The 19796-nt window shown below is 37.0% G+C and overlaps 1 protein-coding gene and 1 long non-coding RNA gene across 2 annotated transcripts in view; one reads left to right on the forward strand and one right to left on the reverse strand.

The window, feature by feature from the left end:
- LOC112913413 (uncharacterized) overlaps positions 1-17179 on the forward strand; it is a 34454-nt gene extending 17275 nt beyond the window's left edge. The window contains exons 2-3 of the long non-coding RNA XR_003233687.2: positions 7273-7326; positions 17095-17179. This is a non-coding gene — a long non-coding RNA (uncharacterized lncRNA). The remainder of the gene's footprint in view (positions 1-7272; positions 7327-17094) is intronic.
- The window catches only part of IFT57 (intraflagellar transport 57), a 51972-nt gene extending 32837 nt beyond the window's left edge, over positions 1-19135 (reverse strand). Inside the window, exons 1-5 of the mRNA XM_025990011.2 lie at positions 18832-19135; positions 16001-16163; positions 15092-15210; positions 12765-12855; positions 8408-8476 (exon numbers count right to left, since the gene is read on the reverse strand). Of these exons, the coding sequence (XP_025845796.1) occupies positions 8408-8476; positions 12765-12855; positions 15092-15210; positions 16001-16163; positions 18832-19043 (654 nt within the window). The 5' untranslated portion in view covers positions 19044-19135. The remainder of the gene's footprint in view (positions 1-8407; positions 8477-12764; positions 12856-15091; positions 15211-16000; positions 16164-18831) is intronic.
- Between the last annotated feature and the right edge of the window lie 661 nt (positions 19136-19796).

A 19796-nucleotide genomic window follows, 5' to 3' on the forward strand; every position in this document is an offset into this window, starting at 1 on the left:
CTATCAATCCTTTGTCATATAGGTTACAACTATGTTCCCCCCAGTTTATTACCCATCTTTTTAACTTTATAGTGTTCCCCATTCCATCCTTTGATATACAGGCTTTAATTTTTATGCATTCAGATTTATCAGTGCTTTTCTTTTGTGATTTTTAGTTTTCTTCCCAGGCTTTATCATGCCAATTTCAACCCATGAGTATAACGCTTATCACTCATGTTTTTGTTTTTGAACCTCATCATTTTCTAATTTGTTGATCCATGAGGGGTTTATTTGGGTGTATGATATGAGGGAAGAGTCCATCTTTTGTTGCCAATTGGACAGCCTGTTATTCCATCATCCTTTAACTGAACAGTCCTGTTTTCCCCACTTATTTGCATTACTTCCTATATTATTAATATCACTATATATTTGGGCTATTTTATGAATTCTGCACTACTTCATCAATCTATTTCTGTGTCAGTATAATTTCAGACTTACAAAAGAATTACACAAATAGTACAAAGAGTTCCCATATACCCTTCATCCAGATTCACCAAACCTTAGCATCTTACATAACCCCAGGGCAATTATGCATAAAGTGATCTAGTGTTTACAGTATAGTGCTGAGATTTAGTGTGTTTTCAAATTTTTTTTGTACCTTTGTGCCTTCATTTAAAAAAAAAACAAGGAATTTATTTCACTTTTAAAAAGAATAAGGTATTTTTAATAAAAGCAGGTAAAAATAATAAGTTTGATTAACTTCCAGAAGTTAATCATCATAGCTGGTATGGGTGTATACTTTAGGAATTTGAATGAGGGACAGAAGTGTGTTTTAATGGAGATGGTGAGATCTAAGTTTAACCTTATAAGGATGTATGGAATGCAAATAGGCAGAAAAGAGACAAGCCAAGTGTTTATAGTCAGGAAAGCACCATAAGCTAAGATACTGAAATAGAAAGGCACATGGCTTGTGAAGATCATATTAAGAGCGACTAGGGGCTTAGAAAGGCGAATGCTGGGGAGCTAAAAAAGAGTTAAATACTTTATGAAAGACCTCAGAAGCTAAGCTGAGGAATATGAATTTTGTCCTCTAAGCCAGAAGGGAAATCAGAAGAGTTACAAGCAAGGTCAAATGACTTTTAGAAATCTTTATTTAGCACCTACTGTATGCCAGGTACTATTCTATATCAGGTACAGTTAATAAAATGATAAAAATCCTCCTGAAAGAACATTCTAATTATGTTTTATGAAGAGTTATGGATTATAGATTTGTGGGTCATAGAATTGAATGAGGCTGGGATAGTGGGAAAGCTGTCACTTAAAGGCAGAATTTGAGCTCAACTTTGAAGGCTTAAGAGTAAGGTAGAGAGATGATGAGAAGGCATTTCAGGTAGGAGACAAAGATGAGAGATCTGCTCATAAGGTGTTTGAAAACCTATGAGAGGATCCATTTATCTAAAATAAAGTTATTCCAGCAGAATAAAATAGGGTTGGCTATATGGACAGTTGTCAAATTGCTAAGAGTCTGGACATCCAGACCAAAACATTGTTTTATAATCTACATAAATTGGCCTGTAGTCAGTGAAAAGCCACCAAAAGTTACTGAGCTCAGAATGACCTTATAAAAATCATTTTGGTAAGTACGATAAAAGCTTATGGTGAAAAACATTGTGCAAAAGAGTGAGGGTGGGATTGAAGGATGAGGTCAAAGACCATTCACGCCATTATTTTACATAATCCAGACAGGAGATGAAGAGGAAGTAACCTTGAAAGATAGCTGAAGGGATACAAATAAGAGATATTTCAAAAGCATCATTTGCGGGTCTTAGTGACCAACTAGATGTCTAGATTAAAATGAATCATTAGACAAATATTCAGAGCACTAACACGGCTAGAGTGGATGGGTGGGGTTGGGTGGATTTAAAGAATATAGGTTTATACAGGACAGAGAGAAACACACATTCTGGGTACCCATCTAACATACTAAATCACATAATAAATATCTGCTATTGGCATTGATTCAGGAAATATAATCTATCCACTTACAAAATGACAGGTCTCAAATGAATCTTAAAAAATATATATTACTTTTCATCAAATTCTCCTTAGTCATCTCTATAGGGGAGACCTTATGTGATAGCAGATTTAGTTTAGTGGGCCTTCAATAGGAATCCATGTGACATATAAAAATAAAGATGTAACATCACCAAGCCTTCCTGATTTACATAAAAATGTAAGCTTCTTGATAACTTATATCCTATCTAAGCTTCTTACTCAAAAATACGGCAATCTAGAAACTTATATTGAAAGATTGGGGCTTTTCCTACTTTCCTACAGTACATAAGAATGTTGATAACATTCCAGTCTCTTAGTTCCAAACTCTAGGAAAGGTGAAAAATTATATGAAATAAGAAATGCATCAAGCTACATGCTGTCCACAAGTTAGGTTATATTAATCTCAAAACAACCCTGGGAAGAATTGTGTCACCACTGTACAGATAAAGCAGAGTCACAGGTTAATTTACTAAGGCTAAGTGTCTAGTGACATGCAGTCACAATTTGATCCAAGGATTATTTTCCACCATGATGTCGATGCTGGAGATATGGACTCAGATCTGGAAAGGACCTTGAGAAGTCCTTGCTTCCTACTTTTTAGGTTCACAATAAAAAACCAGGATGGAAATAAGGATCTTTCCTATTCCAAGTGTAGATTCAAAAGCTACGCTAAAGATCAAGCAAAACTCCCTTTTACACCCAGCAAGAACTGCCATTTGAGGTTCTTCTGAGCAGGGCAAAGTACAGCTTTTTTTCTCTAACCTACATTTTCTATTCACCTCCAGATGTAAAACTGATGAGGTGGTACAGGTTAGTTACCAGAGAAATAAAAGCATTTACTCAGTCATAATGTGTTCCATCAGGCTCAGACATGTGATACTGTGTTTCTCCTGTGAAATACCAACCACAGACTTCTCAGTTACAACACAGGAGGACAAACACTCAAATGTTTTAGGAAAGGAGAGGAAAAAACATTTTCCTCATGCAGGAATCAAAACCAATGGTGACTTAGAGGGCAAGTTATATTGCAGAACAGTACTATTCCCCCCTATGTTACCCAGAAAGGACATTTTGTCAAGAAGTGAAATGTAAATCAAAAGTAAAATGAAAATTTAAAGTATTTAAAATATTAACCAAAGTAGATCCATCTTCTTCCCTTTTTTTGAATACAATCTTGCACTCGCCACAATGACACTCTAAAACTGAGATGACATTTTTATTCTAAGCTCAGATTTTTGCTTCCTTACAGCTTTTGCTTTTTAAGCTAAAAATTCTCTCATTCTTGGTACAATGAATTTTTTGCTAAGTAATTAAAAACCAATTGTGTTTAAACCTTTTGAGATAGTTGGTTTTATGCTGTCTAACTCAGAATTTGGTTTCTAAAACCTCAAATTTAGCATCTCAAGGAAGAATGGTATCTATGGCATGTTTGAAAAAAATGTTTTGAAATGAAGTGATGGACATTTAAAAATAGAACTCAGAGCGCACAGCTTCCCTCCCATCTTTTTTCCACTGGGGGAGGAGAAGGACACATCTGCGTTATGCTGCCACAACAGTGCTGCTATGATTCTACTGAGCTTCAGAATGGAGGGGAGCTACAAAGACCACTTGTAATTACAGTGTATAGCTGCCACAACCATGCAGGCAGTTTCCAATTAACATTCTCGAGATAAAACTAGAAATGGTCTCAACACCTGCCCCTAACACCTCACCACCAGAGCCCTCCTTTCCTGCTCCCACCTCTCACATCTCTGAAATTCTACTGTACCCCTCCATCAGGAGCTCTGCCCAATTGTGAGAGCTGTAATACAGCACCAGTGTCTTCCCTCATGACCACTCTCAAGGAGTTTCTGGCTAAATTTTGGATTTCAAGAATATTCAGGAATCAGAGGGACAGAGAGAATGTGGAACTGTGTGGGCTAGCCTTGAAGACTAATATTTATCCATTATTTTTTTTCCTTCTAAGAAAAGCTCTATCAAAATTCAAATAACTAACCTACAAATAAAAATTCAGAAGATAAAACAATCCCCCACTAATTGCAAAGGTTATTTTCTTGACAATATTATATTTGGCAAAACTGTAATTGTGGTAAGAGAATTATAAAGGGCATCATACAATGACAAGAAAAATAATGGCAAGAAAACATACTTTTAAACGGTTTCAGAGTAAATACATGTTCTGAAAAACAACTGCTTCCAAAATAAACTGATTTCTTCCCAGAAGCATTCAACATTGATCGGAGGAACCATTTTCTTAGAACACCATTTTCAGTGTTCATGAAACACTACTGCCATGTCATGACCCTAGTAGGCAGACACTTCAAACTTTAGTCCAGAGGCACATGGTATCTCTTTATGAATTCTTCAGATTAGCAGTTACAGGATTCAAATAGGTTGTGGTCGTCAGGAAGATGGATGACCGGGTCTCCTTCCAAGGAAAGATGTGCTGCCTACCTGCAGGCAATGTGGCCAGCAGATAGCTTCCTGCTGTGGCTACCTCAGGCTCTTACCTACAGAGGGTCACCCCAACCTGGCAGTATGACCTTCCCAGGGCAGCCTGCCTCCAGTGACTGAGCCAAGCAGGCAACACTTGCTTCAGAGCTCTTCAGGAGGTTGCTCCAAGCTTTGTCAGGGCTGAGTCACAGCTACACTTCTCCTTTGGCCCAGTTTTTTAGCCCCTTCCTTTTACAATGAACATCCTACACCCAAACTCTGGTCTCCATGTCTACTTCCAGAGAACATAATCTGCAGCACATCTTTTCCATTTATATTCTCTCTCACTCCATTTACCACAAATCTCAAGAAAATGCTGTGTATGCTCATCTTCTTGCATTATCATGATACTTAAGAGCAAGCCCACTTTTTAGGATCTAGACATCACTTTATTTAATAAAAAAAAAAAGGAATATAAGTAGACTCTTCCTTGCATTATCCTACTCGGTACATAGAAGAGGACATAATTGTTGAGCCATCCTTTTCTCTATGAAGATTAAACTATACCTTGCCTATAAAATTAAAAATATAAAATAGTATTCATTCATACATGAATTCATTCAATATTATTCAATACTTAGCACTTTCTACAGACCAGGCACAGGTGAAAAAATATTGAAGAAAGCTCCCACTCTAGAAGAGATTGCATTCTAGTGATTGAGTTGGATAATAGATAGAAATTAATACATTGCCAGGGTATGTAAGGAAAAATAAAGCCCAGTGAGAGAATAAAGAATGACTGGAGAAGCATCTCTTGTTTTAAAACCACAAGTAGAGAGGGACTGCTGTAATCCATAAATGGCTGGGGTAGCACAGTCACATCTACGTATAGTATATCAATTTTCTAGATAGTACATATCATTTTTGTTCTAGTGAAAAACTCATTGCATGAAACTTCGCTAAAATAATATTTCCTCTGCATTGTGAGTCCACCTGCTGCATAAAACATAAAATCTTAAATCTCTATTACTAACCTATATGGCAGTTTTGTCTTGGGGATAGAGCAGCCTAAGCCATCATAAGCTAGAGTCAGATACAGCTGTCTCAGGCAGATGGCTTTAGTGGGCAACATCATAAGCTTGCCAGATTTTTTAAAATATGAAAGGGTTTTCTGCCTCATTAGTACTTCATGGCTGACCATCCACAAACACCTGGTGTTCAGACTTCTTCCTCTTGTGAAAATGCAACAATATATAGGCTTAGCTCAAAGGGGTTTGTTATATAATCTTTGTCCAAAGAATATAATACCTAGATAATTTATAAAGGCACAGGTAGGGGAAAACTTATATAGTTCAATTAAGGTGAAAAATTGAAATCAGAACCAATAGGAACTTAGAGTAGTGGTAGAGGCAAATTAAATTACTTTAAATCCTTCCCAATTCTCAAACTACATTGTGCAGAGGGAATCCCAGGTGGCCTTTAGAGGTCTCTATTTATACCATCAATGAAAGAATAAATAACATATATTGACAGTTTTGTTCTAAGAACAACTGTACATTCATCTTCTTTTCTTCTCTTATACTGCAGGAGAACTTTGCCGATATCTTCAACACATACAGGAACATAGAGTACCACAGTGGCCTTCCTTAACACAGGATTCAAACCATACCTTCCTGCTGAACTCTTATATAAGGGAAAGCAAAAAAAGCAATAGACTTAAGAGTTTAGAGAACACATAATTCAAATTCAGCTACTATAATTTTATTAGTTTTTAAAAAGAGTGTACTGTCCCAAGGTTACAAATTTAAGTTTTTGTATCTGTAAAAGGGAGATAACATCTACCCAAATACTTCACAAGGTCCATAAAGAATGTGTTTCAAAGTACAAATGACCCTTGAGCAATGCAAGTGTTAGGGGTGCTGACCCCCACAAAACCGAAAACCTGGGTATAACTTTTGACTCCCTTAAAACTTCTTTATTTTTTCAAATTACAAAAAAATTTCCTTGAAGAGAGAGTGTGCATGTGCAAGTAGGGGGGGAGGGTCAGAAGGAGAAGGGGAGAGAGAGAGAGAGAGAGAGAGAGAGAGACTCAAGAAGACTCCTCACTGAGCACGAGCCAAAGTGGGACTTGATCTCATGACCCTGAGATCATGTCCTGAGCCAATAATCAACAGTGGAATGCTCCACTAACTAAGCCACCCAGGCACCTCCCAAAAACTTAACTTCTAATAGCCTACTGTTGACTGGAAGCCTTACTGATTAATTAATACGTATTTTGCATGCGATATATATATTTTCATAAGGAAAATCTATTTACAGTATTGTGCTGTATTTATCAGAAAAAAATCCACGTGTAAGTGCACCTGTGCAGTTCAAACCCATATTGTTAAGGGCCAACTGTACTTTGAAAACTACAAAGCGATTTGCAAACGCACTGTTACAAATGGAGTTTGGATTAAAATGTCAACACATTATCCTGATAAACTGTATCAGATGATCTTAATTTCAATTGAGCAATAAGAATACATTCAATCTTTTAAGAATAAATGAATGAATGAATTCATTTATTTGGCATCTTCTGTGTTACACTATGGAGAATATAAAAAATGATAATTATCTCCTATAATCAAAGAACTTATATTATACAAAGCAGAATTGAGAAGGGGAATGTGGGAAGAAGGTGTGGTTTTGGTTTTGCCAACACTTACTGAGCACTTTCTATGTGTCAGATATCATTATAAATACTTTATATGGAGTAACTCCTTTAATCTTTAAAAATTTAACATTTCTATCCTCATTTTACAGATGAAGAAGATAAGGCACAAGAATTTTGGAAACCTGTGCAAGATCAGACATCTAGTAAGTATTAAATGTATTAAAGTCAACTCACACATTCAAGCAGCTTAGCTACAATAATACTCATTATATTTTATTGCATCTCAAGTTGAGCAGGAAACAACAAACATATCAGTAACAATAACAAATAATGCCGACTAACAATTCTAATGCAGTAAATGATAAAAGAGGAGATCATCCTGGGATGGGATGGGATGGCCAACCAAGTCTTCATGATATGTGCCTAAAACTATACCTAAATTTGTTTATAGAATTTTCACAAGAAAGGGCAGCCCGGGTGGCTCAGCAGTTTAGCGCCACCTTCGGCCTGGGGCGTGATCCTGGAGATCTGGGATCGAGTCCCATGTCGGGCTCCCTGCATGGAGCTTGCTTCTCCCTCTGCCTGTCTCTCTCTCTCTCTCAATGTGTCTCATGAATAAATAAATAAAATCTTAAAAAAAAAAAAAAGAATTTTCACAAGAAAAATCAAATTAAGGGCAAATGAGAATATTATATTCCATATATACAACTTTTTGAGCAAGCAATAGTTATCACTTTATTGAAATATACATACAGGAAAATATAAAAATCCCATATGTACTTTTGAAATATTTCACTGAGTTGGTTCTCATTTATAGAGTAGATTTATTTCCTAATTATAACAGAGCAAACACTGACTTAAAGCAATGTCTGACTACTTATCCATATATCAGTCTTAAAAGAGTCCAATTTATTTCAAAGAATTACCATTGAAGTATTTTCCTATAATCAAGACCATTCAATACTACCCAATTATAATGGAAAATAACTTGAAATCAAATAATGTCTTTCCATAATAAAAAATGACAAGTTATTTTCAGTTTACACGAGGAGCACTGTGTTGATTTTCCATGGTACAGACAGGAGGCTGCTCCACTTGGCCCTCTGGATTTTAATATTTGCTGTAATTATAACATTTTACTGGAATATAGGAAACAATTTTTTAGAGCTACTTTTCACATGAGGCACAAAACTATGGCAAACAATGGTTTCTACTTGTTTCAATTCCCAGTGGCACAAGTGTACTGATTGCTTGTTGGTCCTATGCGTATCCCATGTTACTTACCAAGCGATATGTCTGGGCCTTTAAAACGTTGAGATCAATAAAGTTTTCTTCATTGTCTGTCTCCTCTTCCTTAGAAAAATAAGGATTTTAAAAGTTAATAATTATAAAAAGTTATCATTTTAAAAATGTGTTTCTAGTTTTTACATATATAATATACTAAGCTCAATACAAAGACTAATGCAGGAAAAGAGTATTTAAAAGCCCAGTGGTGTGCATAAAGTAGGGCATAATGTTATTAGCAGCTCATCTGTTTTTTGAGGTTTTGATGATACCTTTTAAAATAGGGCCTTTTTATAGTCACTGAAAAAAAGAAAAAAAAAGATGGAAGAACTATTGCTATAAAACTAGGGCTAAATAAACAGAAGAAGAAAAAAAGAAACAGTGCACTGTGGCAAATCTGAAATAGGAGAGATAATGGAAGGAGTTAATGGCAATTTTGAGAAAACAATGAAAAAATGGACAACAATGAGGTTGACAGACAGAATATTTTCACCTGCTCCAGGGACCAATCCCATTAATGCATATATTTGACATCTCGTCTTTTATATGCTCAAGTTTAATAAATTAATAAGGTTAGTCATTAGTACTGCTTGGCCCATGGCCCCTAAAACTATTTAAAGATATTAAGGGCAGCCCGGGTGGCTCAGCGGTTTGTGCTGCCTTCAGCCCAGGGCGTGATCCTGGAGACCCGGGATCGAGTCCCACGTCGGGCTCCCTGCATGGAGCCTGCTTCTCCCTCTGCCTGTGTCTCTGCCTCTCTCTCTCTCTGTCTCTCGTGGATAAATAAATAAATCTTTAAAAAAAATAAAGATATTAAAATATTAAATATATTTAAAGATATGAAATATATATTTTAGATACTAACCTTGTATCTCAGATATTAACTATCTTAAAACATACTTCAGGTAGATTCCAAGCTGGTCCTGATCTCTGAACCAACTGGAGTGGGGAGTAGGGTCAAAAGTGACCCTTTGAGAGGCAATCCCTTTCCCAAAATACAGCAAAAATGGAGTCTGAGCAGGTTTTAAAGCATGTAGGACAAAAAAATATCTCCCCTTTCTCTTCAAATGTCTTCATGGTGACAAGTGACAAAGTGGGTAAAAAAACTAAACAAGAGGTTTAACCACATGGTAAGACAGTGAATGGAGTATAGGCCTCAAAGGAAAAAAACCAAAACAACATAGTAAGTGTGTGTTATTTAGTGGACACTTCCACATATCCAGTTCTACAAAGCTGCAGTGAGAGAGTTCAAAAATAATCTTTATCTTTAAGAACTCAGAAGATGTAAGACAGTGGTTCCCAAAATGTGGTTCTAAGACAGTCAGCGTCAGCGTCAGCATCACCTGGGAGCTTGTTAGGGTGCAGATTCTAAGGGTCCCTCCCAGAACTACTCTGATACTCAGGGTGGGCCCACTAAGGTAAGCTATGAGAACTATGTTAATCTTTGGGAAATTGGAAAGATTTTTTTATATATATAAAATATAAAGCAATATAAATGCAGAGCATAAATATACTCAAGTGACATTTACTTTTTTTATGTTTACATTTTTTTACATTTACTTTTTAGGGAAGATGGGCAGTGGAGCACAGACATATAGACAAAATTGATATAACTATTTACATTTTAAATCTTAACCATAAATGCAGATGCACACCTTTGAGATGCAGCTCAGTTTATTCTGCGTTTGCACTGACAATGACCTACTTAACAACCAGAGTAAATGATTTAAATGCCAATGACAATGCCCATGGGAGAAGAGACAAGTTTATTATGCTTTTACAATAACCTAATCAGTACTGTTTACATAGGGAATCAATAAATACTTGTTGAATTAGTACTGGATTAAATGCTAATAGGTAAAAAGCTTTAATAGTAGGCAGTCAAAAAAAAAAGGATTTAAGTTACTAAGTATTAGTAAGAGCGCATTCAAAAGGAATCCAAATATAAACAGACTTAGAAAAAAGTTTTAAAATAAACTAAAAGGATTCTGATTTCAGTAATTCAGAAGACACTCTACAATTTCCTACCATTTCTTTGCCTAATATGTACTATGTACCCTCTTAATTCTGTGCCAATTAATAAGTATCTGATTATATATAGCAGGTGAAAATATTGTTTTGTGACCAATAAATTTTTTTAAGTTATCAATGTGTCCTATCTTGATTTGACAAGTTTAAAACTGAAGGATTCTAGTTTCTAGATGATTATAGCAGAACTTTGTCAGAAATTATCTTTTCCACCGTTGAGCCAACCTGCAATCTCTGGCAACAAAATAATGTAACATCCCACCACCCAAACACTTTTTGGCACTCATCTCCTTAGTAAGAGGAATGGGAGAGGTAATGGGAGGGCTCCTTAAAATGACAGTAAGAAAGAAAAGGAAAAAATTCAAGAGACTTGACATAAGGGAACCAGCAGCCTCAGAAGCAACCTTTGAGTAAGTCCTTCAGGAGGTCTTTACCTTACAGTTGGGAAGAAATGTGAAAAGAGGCTACTTTCTAGTTTGTTTCTCTAATTTACACACCTAATGATGCTGCTTTGGACTTTTAAAAGGTTCTCAGAAAAAACTAGCTATATTTCTAAAAGTTATATAACAATTTGCTGACAGCTGATTGTGTAGTCAAATAGTTAATGAACGCCCACTTTGCACCAGACACTGCACAATAACGTGGAGATATAAAAAAAAGTGCAAAATTATAGTCTTCTGACTAGTAGGTTTTTGTACATTTTTTCCCTGACTGACAGTTTTGAGTTATGTCTCTGAAGCTAAATGTTGATGCACTAGGGCCAGGTGTCTGTCTATAAACCGTTAACTAATAAATAGTTACTAAAGAGAGAAGATGAGGAAAATACCTGAGTAAAATAAATGAGATGAACAAATGGGAATATATGAGAACTTAGCATTTCCTGAGCCTGAATGGAAAGATCTATTACACAAAGATAAGTCAAAACTCCTTAAAATGGCCAAAATGATCTGGACCTGGTCTATCTTTCCTATCAATCCTAAACCACACACATGCACATACCCGCCTCACTGACGAAATCTGGCCCCAATGATCTTCTCTCAGTTCCTGGATCAAGCTAAGCTCTTTCCTGCCTCAGAGCTTTTGTACATGTAGTTCCACCAGGGTCTTGCCCAACAGGTGCTCAATAAAATGCATGCAGCATGAATGAATATATATTTACCTTAACTTTTAAAATGTACATTTTTAAAAGGTATCTTTTAAGTTGATTAGTTTTCCAATGGTCTTTTTCCTTCTATAAATAACAGTCTTCTTTTTTCTATTTATGGTTTAAAATATTTACACTACTGATACATATTTAAAAAACTTTGACAATACAAAGCAGCATAAAAAAGGAAATAATCATCCATAATCTTTCTACCCATATATAACTAATGTTAACATTATTATTTTTCCTTTTTTGTATATTTTATATACTTGGGTTTACGTGTACAGCATAAGTTATCATCCCTATGTCACTAACATTTCTTTGTAAACAATTTTAATGGCTACATAATATTCTACTATTTGGATATAGTCTAATTTATTTAATGGTTAGTTTTAGCATTTGCTATAAAACAATGCAGTGATTTTTAAGCATATAATAGCTTAATAAATTAAGATGAAATACAGAATATACTTACTATCTATTGATTTAAAAATTCACTTGGAAAATGTAATTGGTCTATGACAATAAAATACACTTCAAAAAAGGGTCTTTTTCCCGCTATTTCAGTTCCAGATCATAGGTATACTTCCTAAAACACCAGGGTCATTCCATCTCTGGATCTGAGAAAGTGTTCTTTTTCTCTACCATTTTATTAGTTTAATCTGTTATACACACTTGATCATTTACTTTCACAATATGAATAGAATGTTAAGAATTGTAAAGGCCCAGATGCTGCCAAAAAATTTAAATAATGTTGGTATTTATAACTATTTTTAAAAATTCCTAAAGGGTAGCATTTACCCTAATTTTAGAAGCATACAGGAGTTCCTGAGAAATGAACAGTGTTCTTACGAAGTAGAATATATTAATCCTAAATCTTATTATTCTTTTTCAAGTTCTTTATTATTTATGGCCCATTTCAAATCATGAATGGTGCTAATAAAATATTTACTCATATAACCAGTAGTCCACAATTTCCTGTCTACAGTTTAGGAACCTCTGCTATAATTCAGACCTCAATCATTAGAAAACATGAGCGTTAACTTAACCAAAGGTCTAAACAACTGATGTGTGGTGCTCTATTTAAAAGCTTTTTTACTCTAGAAACAACGAAATGAAATATATTACTAAAAATAGAAGTCTGGGGGAGGTAGAAAGAAACAAAATGTTCAGCAATACACATACCACAAATTCTTCATCCACTTTATTTAATGTTAATTCTACATCATCTTCTGGGACAGTTTCTTCTTCTAATTCTTCCACTGGGTATGTTGGTCTAAAATAATAAGGCTTAGTATGAGATAAGAGTTAAAAACAAAACATTTTAACAAAATAAAAGGGCATAATGTGAATATCAAGAATTTCCTCTACACTGGATCTTGTCCTTTCTAGGCCCCCTTCCATAATCACTATTACATGTCTACCAATATTGTAAACAAACATTAATTTTTGCCAACCATATAAGTGAAAAATCTCTTGTTTTAATTGCATTTCCTTCAGAGAGTGGGTGAATACTTTTTCATGTTTTAATTGGTTATTTTGTATCTTAAGAAGTTTAATGCTTTGCCTAACTTGTGTTAGAAACAATTTTCCTAGTTTATCACTTACAATTTTGGCTATTAAGGACTGTTACAATTCTTATTACACACACTTGGCAACCTTTTCTTGCATGGATCCTAGTAGCTTTAACATCATATACAAGGCTTTTCCCTCATATGACACGTCCCAGCCTTCTTTGACCTTTTAGTATGCCTCTGGTTTCATTTTTTACATTTACATTTTTGACAGATCTGAAATTTATTTTGATAAAATAAGAAGGGTCCCAGCTTTCTAGCTTCCAAAATCTACTCAATGGTCCTAAGTATTGAATGACCATTTCCCCAGCAAGATTAATGACATGTATTTTCCATATTAAAAATACCTGAAAGTATTTAAAATTTCTAGAAACCTATTGAAAAATCCATACCTCAGAGAGATTAACAAAATACAAAAATCAACATTTAATATTAAGGAAAGAAAGTACTGAGAACCAAATCAATCTTCTTAAGGAATAAATTTTCTATTTTATTAATTAGAATTAGATAATATCTCAAAAGCAGTGTTCTTCTAGGATTTGCTTTGACATATTTAATATATAAAATAATCATCATAAATATGTAATTTCTATGTAGTTTACATGTTATGTAGCTGACATATTATCTGATGCCTACTTTTAATATTTTCCCCCTTTTTCTCCCCATGTATTCACAATCCTTATAAATTATCCAAATCACAATACATGGTCAAGAATTAGATATGCCTAGAAACAAAGGAGGTACAAAATTGAATAGTGGTAGAGATACCAATCATTTCAGGTGAATTTAGAACACATTGGGCAATAAATTTAATGATATTTAAAAATCCCAAATGGGGTAGCACATCTCATAACTTTTCTTGGAGTCTAATAAAGAAGTAATGTGAATCATGTAGTTTATTCCTTATATTGCACTAACTGGTAATATTTAGGTCGAAGCATATGAAACTGACATTTTTTAGTTCAGTGATAGGTTAATATCAGTAATTTCATATGGTTCAAGTTGATGATGACCTAAGTCAAGTACATTGTTTAAAGTACTTATTAATAAGGGAATAGATTATTTACATGAGAATATAATTAAATATACATTAAAATATTAACAGGGAACAATATATACACCTTTCCAAAGAAATTTTTTCTCATCCCAAAGCACTGCTTGCTCATGTCTTACCTGAATAATGATTTTCACAATCTCTAACCTGTCAATAATTCCAATCTTCAAAGAACAAATTTATGTATTTCCTAACTATACCTTATATAAATTGATAGTTTCTGAATATTTTACTCTTATCCACAAGATCAACATTTATTGAGCATCTATGATATACAAAGTGCTATATGCTAACTGCCATACAGTACATATGAAGAGTTCATAGTTTCTGGCAAGAAATCCACACCTGTAAACAAATGTCTTTAATACCAAGGGATAAATACAATATTAGAAGCATAAACAAATCACTATCAGGATAGAGAAAGAAGCAATGAACACTGTCTAAGAGAGTGTCACATGGCTTTCTCAGGTGGCTATTATTTTTGCCAGTATCTATAAGCAAAAGAGAAAATTCCACTTAAAGTACTGTATTAATTTCCATTTTTTTCCTTAAATCTACAGCTATCAGTTACCCCCACGAATATACTATCCTTGTGTGTATAAATAAAGAGACCCTGAAAAAATTTCCTACATTGATAAAGATATTCAGTTACAGTTAAACCTTTAATAATTTATATATTTGAACTGGGAAGGGACATGATAAAATCAGAACTGGTGTGAATATACTAGATATTCCAATTTTGTCTATGCAGACATTTCTATGCATTTTCAGCTTAGAATAGTCAAGAGGAAATACTTTTTGTCAGTTCAATTAAATAGCTCTGAATCCACAGAGGAAAAAGCTATCCACATAAAATTACTATTGCCAGATTGGGTAATTTTTACCTTTTCCAAGTGAAACCAATATATTTTAATGCTTCTTCTGCTAAACAGTCAAGAACATAGCATACGTGTTCTCCATAACCTGACTTTAATTTTGAAGGAGGAAAATCTGCAGTTCTGCCCTGAAATACAAAAGATAAACAGGGTATTATTTGTTATTTATATTCCAAATGTCAAAATATTTTAAGCAAAGTACTGCTGAATAAATGTATCACTTCTCTACTTTTCAGATATGATTTAAAATAACTGTAATTATGTTGCTTCTCAGAAATCCATCTTTTCAATCCATTGATATGTAAAAAACTAAAGGAAAATGAAGATGTTTTATTGTCAAAGGTATCAAATTGAAAGGTAATGACCTCATGACAGAACAAGTAATTGATCCTGGTAGGGTGAAAAAACAGTAAACCTACTAGCTTGGTATCCCATCATTAAGCAACCATAGGAAAGACAGAGTGAATCAATTGTCAAAAATTAATAACATGTGTGCCAAAAATTCTTGCCTGTCCCCCAGGAAAAGTCAGAAATGAAAAGTACAACTGCTATCATGGTCTATTAAATCAAAGCTCCCTTTCAAAATACAGTGTTTCAGCTTCCTACTATCATTTTTTAGAAGGAGAACTAAGTATCCATAAATTTACCTCTGAGACATAACAAGATTAAGAAAAATATTATTACTTTGGGCTATAAAGAATATACTGAACATTTTTAGAAGTAGCATCAATATTGTAATATCAACCATTCTGAGGTTTTATCTGAAAAAAACCCAGACATAATTTTATATATGTATGTATGGGTGTATATAGGCATATTCATAGAAAATTCATCTAAAAGGGTAGCATCTACATTGAATTATCAATATTAAAATTTATAACTTGATAACATTCTGAAAAAAGAGTTATTTACACTTACAAATAATCGAAGCTCAGATAATATGTTAGATATAGTTGCATTGGGGTCATCATATTCTTGATGTTGCTCAAAAGGGCGTCCTGCTTTGTTAATCAACCAAGCAGCAAGAGTGCAAAACATGTAGAACTGTTCACCAGGGTTGGTAGGCAGTGCAAAATAATGTCTGTTTCAAAACAAGGCAGGGAGGATGAAATATGAAGTATTGCAAACAACTTTATAGTAACTAAAGAGACTAAGCCCAAAATTGCTAAAGAACTTTTTTTTTTTAATGGCTTTAAAATCAAAAGACATTTATAAATCACTCTGAAGTTTCCAGTAATCCACAATACTCATATTAAAGTTTTTAACCAACAGGACTAGGGCAATTACTACTATACACAAAATATTAGATCAAATATCCTAGATGCAGTAAATGCAGGGCATGTTAAAAAACTGATCATGTACAACTTTTGCCAAAATCATTTACATGTCAGGAATAATGAATAAGAGAGTATCTCTTGAAAATGGTAATTGGGAATTAAGAGAATTTCAGAGTTTAAAAAAAGACTTTAATGATTATTCGCTATGCATTTTTACAGTTTTTACAATGTCACTGGTATCTTTACATACTGTTCCCAACCTATCAGGTATGTTAAACAGCTGTCCTCATCTTAGCTGCATATTTGAAGCACCTGAGGAGCTCATCGAACTATTGCTACCAGACCAAACCTTGCTTCTTCCCTTATGAATTATATCAGAACTTCTGGGAATAAAGCCCCAGTACAAGTATGTTTCAAAAACTTCCTAGATGGTTTTAAGGTGGCAGGATTAAGAACCACGGAGTATCACATCCACAGTCTAACAAACATTTGCTGACTTTTGCTAAATACCCTAGCTTACTAAAAACAGTCCTATGAAGATCAATATGATTTGTACTTAAATAGGTTAAGAATAAACTTGCTCACAACATTCAAGTCAGTCTGATCAAAGTTCTTAGTTTGTCTTCGCAGTTATTAATTTTATGTGCAGCTTTAATTGTATTTGTGGCTATTACAACTGTTTTTCCTGAGAATCATCAGTCTGCTCTTTCATGCTTCCCAAACTTTTTCCTGCAGGTACATGCAAATGTTCTGATAACAGCTGAGAAGAAAAAGGTCAGGAGGTCCTTCCAGGTGTACGTTCACAACACTTTCAAGGTGAGATTTTCCTTACAGACTGATGATAACTCCAGGACAGAGGACTGGATATTGATAAATCCTCCAGACTAGGACAGTGATTCTCAAACTTAAGCATGTATCAGAATCACTGGAAAGTCTTGTTAAACAGACCTGTAGGCTCCACCCCTAGAATTTCTGATGCAGTAGACCTGGGAAAGGGCTTGTGGAATTGCAATTCTAACAAGTTCCAAAGTGATGCTGCTGCTTGGTCTGATGACCACACTCTGGGAACCATTAAATTGGGATATTGCCACGCAAATCCATGATTCACAATATCCTGCTGAATTCCTTAGGAAGTTGTACAGAGGGTTATATCACTAGAACCTTAAAACCATTTTCTTTTATTTTGAAAAATATACTTGGGAACAAAAATGCATTTTTATCATAGAAAATGCTGGTTGTTTAGATTATCCTGATTCATTGAAGCAGTAATTCCCAATCCCAGAATTTCTTTTTTTTTTTTTTTTTAAGATTTTATTTATTTATTCATGAGAGACACAGAAAGAGAAGCAGAGACACAGAGGGAGAAGCAGGCTCCATGCAGGGAGCTCAACGTAGGACCCGATCCTGAGTCTCCAGGATCACACCCTGGGCCGAAGGCAGGCACTAAACTGCTGAGCCACCTGGGCTGCCCCCAATTCCCAAAACTTCTATCATGGATCAAGCAACACCAGTTTTCCCTCTAACTTTTCTCCTATTACGGACGGCCTTGATCATATGGGCAGTTTACATAGAGCCTATGTGTATCTTAAAATTCAAGTTCTTGGAAGAGAGCAAGGAATGAGATCAAAACTGTCCAGGGAAATTACCTTAGGCCAGGTATAGCCATTAGAAGCAAGCATTACAGATTCTCCATCTAAATTGCATTTTAGACCATAAACAAATGTTAAGTACCAACTTATTTATCCGGCCGTCACTAAGCTGTGGATTGAAAGATGGACTGCTAGCCATGCATCACCCTCAACAACTCCTGGCCCTGACTTCAGGATGCGATGGGCTTTTCCCCACCAGGAGCAAGGGCAGAATTCTCGGTCGTCTGCTACACACGGTTCTAACAGTCGTTGGGGTCACTGGCCTTTCCCACGGCCTAGTTTCTGGGAGCACGGTTATTGCCAAGGCAGAAGTCTTTTCTACCAGAGCCGCGAGTCAACAAGTTTCCTGACTGCATGTAGAGTCAGGCGAGGCCCTGGGTACTCAGTTACCAGCCGCAGAGGAAACACCAAAACTTGAGCTGGAGCTAAGGCGGTGACGGTGGTCACTTGTGGGCTGAGGGAGCTTAGGGGTGAGATCAGTATTCCCCCCCCCCCCACACACACACACTTTCTTGTGTTTTTCTGAGTGCTCTACAATAGGCACTTTTATGACTTTTATAAACAGAAAAAAACAAACAGTTTTGTGGAGGTGCGTGTGTGCTTTCAGGACTAGGAGAGCCAGGCCGTCTTCTGAAACTTTCCTCCACCAACCAACCGAGGCTAACCTGGGGGCTCCGCGGCCTCTGCCGCCAGGTTCGGGGAGAGGTGCCCCTCCTGGCTAGCAGGTGGCGGCAGGTGCTACCTCGCGCTCCAGGCTCCCCGGAGGCCGGAGGCGGCCTGTCCCGGGGGCCCGGCACCCGGCGCTGGAGGACGGGGCACCCACCTGGACGGGGGCTTCAGGTTGTTCTTCCGGAGGAGTTCCTCCTCGTAGTGGAGCAGCTTCAGCTTCTCCACCAGGTCCTCCATCACCACGAACATGTGGTAGGCCGCGCCGGGCCCCCGCTCCACGACCGCCTCCCCTGCCCCTTCGCCGCGGGACCGAGGCACTCCATCCTCCACACCTGCCGGCGCGGCCACCGCCGCCGCGGCCGCCATCACGGAGCCGGCAGGAAGCGCCCGGCGTGGGCTCGGGCCCACACACCTCGGCGGCCGCCGCCGCCCGCGTCGCCGCCGCCGCCGGGACCGCCGCGACCCGTTACCAGGGAAACTAGGCCCCGCCCCCTTCCCGCCTGGTTTCTTCTGAAGTCCCTCCAACCAGGGCGGGCCTTGCGGGTGACGTCACGTAGGGCCCGCCTCCGAGGAGGAGGTGGCTGGGAGGTAGTCCCGCCCCTCGGGGGGGAGGCGGGGCGGAAGGTTCGCCTCCACGTCAGGCCCCGCCTCCTGGCGACGGAGGGGCGGAGCGCGTTTGTGCTGGGCGCTCCGGTTGGCTGTGGGCGGGCGGGGGCGGGGCCGGGGGCGGGGCCGGGGCTGCGGTGACGGACCGCCCCGAGCGGGTTAGGGTAGCGCGCGGACAAAATTAAAGGGGAAGGAGGACGCGGCATGTGGCCGGCTAAGCCGGCGCGCTGCTGTGTTTTCGTTTCTTGTCTCAAAATTGAAAGTTTTCACGGTGGCACCAATAGTCGACGTCGTAGGTTTCCCTTTACCTCAGGAACTTTCCAACAAGAGGTTTCTGTATTTCAAAGACTATTATAAACCTTGAAGTATCCTAATTCCCCCGTGACTCGGGCGCTGGGAGAGGGAAGGGGCGGGGAAAGGAACGGCAGAGGGGCCCCGGGAAGGATTGGTTCTACCTCGGAAACAAGAATTCTAAGTTCACATCCTGTCGATTCATTGGTTTCGAGCCCGTTA

This window comes from Vulpes vulpes, chromosome 1, assembly GCF_048418805.1.
Source record: "Vulpes vulpes isolate BD-2025 chromosome 1, VulVul3, whole genome shotgun sequence".
NCBI lineage: Eukaryota > Metazoa > Chordata > Mammalia > Carnivora > Canidae > Vulpes > Vulpes vulpes.